The 7,777-nt window shown below is 36.6% G+C and overlaps 1 protein-coding gene across 1 annotated transcript; it reads left to right on the forward strand.

The window, feature by feature from the left end:
* Positions 1 to 2,742: 2,742 nt before the first annotated feature.
* Positions 2,743 to 7,443, forward strand: LOC117295806 (lysM and putative peptidoglycan-binding domain-containing protein 3-like). The gene is made up of 2 exons (XM_033778569.1): positions 2,743 to 3,301; positions 3,924 to 7,443. Exons 1-2 carry the CDS (start codon positions 2,918 to 2,920, stop codon positions 4,515 to 4,517), a joined length of 978 nt encoding a protein of 325 aa, XP_033634460.1. The 5' UTR covers positions 2,743 to 2,917; the 3' UTR covers positions 4,518 to 7,443.
* The last annotated feature ends 334 nt before the right edge of the window (positions 7,444 to 7,777 follow it).

Here is a 7,777-nt window from a genome sequence, read left to right on the forward strand (position 1 = left end):
TAATTTTTAATATATGTTTGATATTTTTGTAGATGAGATCATTTGTATGCGATGTTTTGTGACGATATACATATGCGATAATTTAATATACATATGCGTTGTTCGTGCTTATATATGGTGAAAACGGAATTGTGGGATATACATGTAGTATGGCTTCCTGTCCACTTGATCCCCGTATCCGTAATGTTTTAGATCGGGCCAGACTATACTGTGGACGGTATAGTATGGTTCCTATGGTTCAATGAGATGGGCGTAGGGTTTAATTGATGGTCAGGGTACGAGACTCAAGCCGCGTATTTCTGAAATAGCCAGCCGCGTATTATTGGAAAATAGAACACATACAGTACAGGGTGGTGACAAAAGTTGCGTTTTGCTCGTGAAGATCTGTTTTATTCGAATGAATTCTGAAATACATGTATTAGCATAACTTAGAAATTGTTAATTGATAATTTGTCAATTTCATAGCTTTACATGATTGAAAATATCAGACAGACCAGTAGCAGTAGGCTATCTTTGGGTGAAATGTTATCCCAAGATTTTCTAGTTTGCAAATTACAGTGCAATTAATAATCTAAATTATGCTAATATTGCAGAATTCGTTCGAATAAAACAGATCTCCACCTTCAGATTTGAGCAAAATGCAACATTTTGTCACCTCCCTGTACTGTATGTGTTCTATTATCCGAATACGCGGCTGGCTATTTTGGATATACGCTGCTCGAGTCTCGTACTCTGACCATCAGTATAAACCCTACGCCCATCTCATTGAACCAGGAAACATACTATCCCGTCCACAGTATAGTCTGGCCCGATCTAAAACATTACAGATACGGGGATCAAGTGGACAGGAAGCCATACTATATCCCACAATTCCGTTTTCGCACATATATAAGAACGAACATCGCACATGTATATTAAATTAGCGCCTATGTATATCGTCACAAAACATCGCATACAAATGATCGCATATAATACACTACAAAATTATCAAACATATATTAAAAAATATCGCATATATATTGCAAATTATCGCACATACATTGCAAATTATCGCACATATATTACAATTTATTGCATATATATTACATTTATTGCATACATCAAATGAATATCGCACATATGTTACAATTATCGCATATATATGAGAACATCGCACATACATTGTATCGTAGGAGGTGTCCCTAAAATCGTGGCAAATCTTTTACCTCTCTGTGCGCGATGTAAACAGTCCGTAGATAGATATTGTGTGGTTTTATTTGTCAAGAAAAGAGTCTCCTCTCCCTTGACCAAAACTTAGGAACATGTAAGGGTCCACTGGTTATTTGTTCTCGTAAATGCAAAAAGTTTGGTATTTTAGGCATTTCTACAAGGTACAAAAATATGCCATAATGTTGAGGCCATATAAAAATATTTGCCCACCGAAAACGTTTCATCAAACACTATTTCAATTCACAATTCACGATGATCAAATCATGTGACTGAATATTTTGCTGAGCATTCTGGAAAAAAAATACCGAGGCTTAAAGAAGCCATGTGCCTTATATCATTTTCTAATATTTTTGGAGATTTTTATTTTGTAACCCTCATATCAATACTATTATATTAATATTAAAATTTAAACATCAGCTTGTTGATTCAATTATCACTGTTTATTTATACGCTTTATTATAAGTATTAAGAAAAAAAATATAAAAAAAATAAATAAAAATCAGATTTGGAAGCCAGTAATTATTCACACTTTTTATATTTTTTATATTTTTTGCAAGTTTCCATGGTAATTTTAAAAATTTATTATAAAAAAATATTTTGAATAAAATGCAGGCGACTGCTGGCTATACAGTCATACACAGAGTCTCAAACAACACTTGTAGTCACTGCAGATGTTTCTTCCATGTATGGCTTCACCGGGAAACCATACTTTCTCGTTTGCCGTGAAAACTGGAAAAACTCAAAACAAATGGGGCCAGTTGAATTGAAGTCATCGAAGATCGGTGTGTGGTTTGAACATTTCAATGTTCATCAAGTTTTAATACATGTTTGTATACTTAATATTAACAAATGAAGATAATTAGGGCATCGGTTGATATATGGCATCATTATTTTTTTTTCCAATTCAAAGAAAAAGGCATAAATAGCGTGAAAACTGGTAAGCAGTGCAGAGGATACATTATCGAATAATGCAACGTTTGAAACGCCATACCATGAAGTGGAAACGTATTGTTAAAAAATTGGACAGATGATTTGAAGAAAAAAATTTAGTTTTTGATTGTGAACAATTTTCCTGTTATCCTACTGAGTACTGAAAACACATGACACCAGAATATAACAACACTCAGTTAGTCCATGGAGGAATAAATTTAGTCATTGAAAAAAAAATCTTCATAAAGATAGACAAAGAGTATACACAATACAGTCCAAACAATGATAACATAACAATCTTGTACTCACATTGTTCCTTTTGTGCTGTACTCCTTATTCATTTGTCGTATTTTGCGCTTCGCCTTACCTTGAGCTTGAGGATAATCAGTTATTTGCTTTTCAGTTCGTTAATTTATTATCCTTCAGATTCAGCGCCTATATCCTTTATGTATGCCGCCCTCTAGTGTCCGTTAGTAAAAGGGCAACGGTCAAGATAACTGGTTCACTGACCACGTGCTGGTATTTTTAGTTCATGATATTTTGGGACCAGTGCCTGAATCATGTCAAACGTCAAAGGGTAACCGGAAGTTCCTTCGTGTCACATTGGTGAAATGTGTGGCGGATGGCGAAACATAATTGCTGTCTAAATGTTGGTTCAATTTTTATAATTTAACAAAAGATAAGTATCAAACGAAGCTCTTCTTATGATTAAACTGATTCTTGACCGTAGAATGTATGTCTTGTTAAACGTCCAGAAGAGAGAGTCTTCAGTTTTATTATGACCAGTGCCATTGCCGGTTTTCGGACTTCTGAAAAACAACGGGACAAGCATGAAAACACGCGTTACACGGCGGCAGTCGCCGCCGCTCCACAACAAACGGCAGCCCGCAACAAGTTGTTGCCGACAACAGGACAAGTGCAAAATGTGGCAAACTCCCGTGTGTATGTCTTCGGAAATTCCGATTTGGCAGAGGACGAACTTAATTCTGTCCCTTCTTCGGAGGACTTTATTGAGATGTCTGAACTCCGGCCGAGAGCCGGCAAAGTTAAGAACAAAAAGAAGAACGTTGATCAACGGAAGGAGGCGGAACCCATTTTTATTGAACGGGAGATTGAGAGCGGAGACTCCCTGCAGATTTTTTCTTTGCAGTACGGATGTCCGGTAAATATTGTGCTGTTATTTTTAGCCGTCTTGTTTTTCTCTTCCTTTTCCCCTCCTTTCTACATTGTATCTATCTTCTTTTTTTATGGGGGGGGGGGGATGTAAATGACTTTATTTGAGTTTCGTAAGCCAACAAAGTTAAATTCTGTTGGATTGTTTGGAAAAGTTTCCGTATGGCGCCACCACTTTTTCATTCGAAATAAAATAATATAGTATCTAATTTACCTGATTGATATATCCCTTTTTGTAAAAATGAGTGAAAAAGTGGTGGCGCCATACGGAAAGTTATCCGATTGTTTTTGTAGTGTGATTGTCTAGTGGTAAAACAGTGTGCCTAGCGGCCAAATTAAAACACCTGTAATTGTTACATATTGTCACCGACGCAACAGTGTATTGTAAGGAAAATTTTCTGTATGGCGCCACCACTTTTTCATTAGATATTAAATAATAAAGTATCTAATTTAATGAGATATCCATTTTTGTAAAAATGAGTGGAAAAATGATGGCGCCATATGGAAATTTATCCTTATTGAATATTTATTCACCGACACATCGAACTGAGGTATGCGTGGGAGAGTTTTATATCAACGTCTTTTTTAAACAAACTATTTTACATGCACAGGTATCAGAGCTGAAGCGATGCAATAACCTCATAAACGATCAGGACTTTTTTGCATTGAGAAGGATCAAGATTCCTGTCAAACAGCACGGTCTTCTCACTGAGACAGAGGAAGAGAGACGACGGAGGCCAAATGCCATGCAAGAAGCCAAATCTAACGGGAACAATCTCACAAACGGCTTCCTCAGTGGTGATGATGACTTTGAGAGTGGCGACGAAGAGGATCAGTTTGTGAGGACAATCAGCATCAGGGACTCCATGAGGGACAACATCTCCACTCAACAATTCCTCAAGAACATGGACCGCGATCTGGAGAAGATCTGCCAGGCGACGAAGACTCAGAAGGAGTCACTCGAGGAGGTCACCTCCATCCTAACGGAGACCAGGATCCATCCGTTGCTTCTTCCTTACTTCCAGAGGAAGAAGAAAAGAACATACTGTGATGAAACATCGTGCGGAATGACGTGGAAGTCTGTCTTCATGGTTGTTATACTTGTAGCTGTTGCGATTCCAATTCTAATCGGAATTTACTTTTACTTTGAGAAAGGTAACGGTGATTCCTCAGGAAGTACTTCCTCTTTGTTGAAGCCTTCGTAAAAGTAGAAAATTCAGCATGATGCTGCCTTCATAATTTAAGTAGCAATTCAGTATGATGCTATGCAGCATACAAAGTGGGCAGAGGTTCTCTGTTAATTACAGAATAGCACCCCGCACTAATGATGTAACTTTTGCTTAAAATACCCGGCTGTCAGACAAACATGCCAAACCACCTACGCGATCGCTGCGTCATCCACGCCCAAAACAACTGCACTAGTAGTAGTGTAGTGTAGTTAGTCGCGGGTAATTATACAATTACACCTGTGTAAAAATTTGACTCTTTCGTCTGAGTACTTGGCTTCTATTTTTAGCATTATTGCGGAATGCTATTATGGGCACAGCATACATGTTGCTTTCATTTCTACAGCTGCACTTTCTTTGAAAGAAAATGCAATCAGAAATTGTATTGTTGGACCTGTGGTTTTATTATCAAATGTCAAAATGTATTTTTCTAAATTGTAACTTATGAAAAGCATTACTTGTTGTGAACTACAAACAGAAGCAACTCTAAATTCAAGTTGCTGAACACTTTCAAATGTGTGCTCAGTATGCAGTAATTGCAAATCCAATTCTTGTACAGTATTTTTCTTACATTTCAATTTTTTCGGCGAATTTCCCAATGCATGCAAATTATTCAAGTATTCATTTTTTGGTGCTGGGTTAAAACTGCATACGGTGGAGAGATTCTGTGCTCAAAATTTGACAGACATGTGATTTTTATTTAATACGCACATGCATGTATGTACATGTAAGCAATGAAACAAATCTTTAAACAGCCTGCAGAACTTTTAGCTTAAGTCCTTTACACGTGAAAGCTAAAAAAGAAAAACAGAAAATGTTTACAACAGCTCTGCTTCCTTGTTAAATGACGACATGTTAGGTGAACTTGGTTTGAATATCGCAATCAGTTGTGTGTTACGATAATAATTTTTAAATCAGGCAGATACACGCAAATATCTATCCATCGATACAAAAACAAAAATGTACAACTTAAATTAATCTTTTGGTAAGTAATTTCACAAAAAACATCGGGAGAAAACTATACAGAATGCTCCAGCTTTAACAGTTGGAGCTTTTACAACCAAACCAAGATAAGTAGAAAACATTTCAAAGACCTTGCTTTCAATTCAGCGTGCTTTGGTCAAACACTAAAAAGAAAATGGGTTCAGAGTGCCCCCACAGCTTTGAAAAACCTGGTAGAAATTAGAACCCTACAACATGCAGGTTCAATCGTTGTTAGACACAACAAAATAATAACAAACTGGGTACGACATATGGTGCGTTATTTTCTAAGTACTATGTAAGTAGAAACCGGTCTCAATTGTTTATAATCTGAAAGTATGATACAACTTTATACGATATGGAGTCTCGTTGCAAACAATCGTTGAGAATTGATTTGTTTGTTTTGCATGAACTGCGCATTGAATGTTTGCACACCTGAAAGGCTAGTATAATTGCATGGTCATGTTCCTTATACAAATACATTGTATAAGCAGGGTTCACTTTTGGGGCACCTTAACTATAGAGTTGGCTAAACTATAGTCGACACTTCACAGAGGCAATGAGGCCTGGTCATTGCCTTGGTGCCCTTGAAATGCTCCAGTAGAAATTTACAGTTTCCTCATAGTTGTAGGGTGCCCTTTACCAATGACAAATTGCCTTGTTGCTCTTACATGTATTGGCAAAAACTACAAGTGAAAACTACACATCTATAATTCGCACAGAGAGATGAATTGTCAAATACTACATCTCATTATCATAGCCATTTTGAGGTAAGGTGGACCTTATGCTATGGCCTTGTTAGGTTTGGGTAAATTTGTCTCTGTAGACATGACACCCAAACCAAACACACTGAAACAGTGCACTTTTTTAGTGTCCACCAAATCTCAAAAAGGCTATCAGAGTTGTGTAACAATCGTAGAGGGAGCACCTGTTATTCCCAACATGTGAGCTGCCCCACCATGGGAACAGTTCACTAAGGGTAAATAATACTGATGTCCACTTAAACAAATTACACAATGTTGGGTCAGCACCATTTTCTAAATAGAAATGCTTCCTCTAGTTCTATTTATTGAAAGTCTTATTAATGTTACCATAGTTGTTGGCACTAACTACAGTTGGGACGATCTAAACTTTAGGTGGGCACTGCCTAACAAATCTTTAAGCCGATTGCATATCTGGCATGTAACAAAGTTCAAAAAACTGCTTAGCTAAAAAACTGTGCTTAGTGTGTTTGTTGAGGAACAAAATCAACAAGAAACTGGTCGCATGGTAATCGGAGAAGCTGTTCTATGAAAATGGGCAACACAGACAAGTACATCTATATTAATTTGCAGGCATAATAGTGTGTTAAAATATTTTCCATGTCATTTTTATTTCAAAGCGTAATGCACTATCATGTATTTTTAAATGTGTACCTTTTATTTTCAGTCTTTGTCTGAATAGTGACAACAGCCCTGTTAAATTATTTGTTGTAAAGGAAGAAGGCTAGGAAACTATTAATTCAAGGCACCCCCCCCCCTTCCCCCAACGTTGTACATTGAACAGTAACGGCTACAGCTAGATTAGTGCGTCTGCCAATGTTAAAGAATAGGCAGACACCACGATCCAAAGAGAATCCTTTTTAACATACAATGTACACAATTTAGCGCTTCTTTGGGAGTAAAGTGATTGTATTCTGTCACATACATGACATACCAGACTTTTAACTTAAATTCTGGTGATCAGGTTTTGTCAAAGTGCCTTTTTTTAGATCTTTTGCAGACTTGGAAATTAAATTTGTGAAGCTAATGCAATCCATTTCGCCCCTTAGTTTAAAATGGAATTATGTCTTTGTGGGTTTTAATGTGGGGTAAAAAGACTAACACAAGTAATTGTTATCACATGGTAATATAGATTGTGATCACTTCACAACCCCCCCCCCCCCCCCCCCCCCAAAGTACATATTATTTGCACCAAATGTTAATACATGTATTTCTAAATCTGTGATCAAATTTATTGTATGATATGTTTTAAAAGGTAAGGATGGAACCAGGGTCCGATTTACACAAAATGAGCTGAAGATTTAATAGATTTAATAAATGTTTGCATCCAGGATAAAGACAAGCTTAAAAAACCAACACCAAATGTAATTAATTATTTTAAGTATTTAGTATACAACAGAACTCATGACCTTTTTTTTTGTTTTATTGTAGAAGACCCTGCTAAAGTTACAATGTATATTTAATAGACTCTACATATATAAGCGAAACTAAAAATGT

This window comes from Asterias rubens, chromosome 10 (assembly GCF_902459465.1).
Source record: "Asterias rubens chromosome 10, eAstRub1.3, whole genome shotgun sequence".
Lineage (NCBI taxonomy): Eukaryota > Metazoa > Echinodermata > Asteroidea > Forcipulatida > Asteriidae > Asterias > Asterias rubens.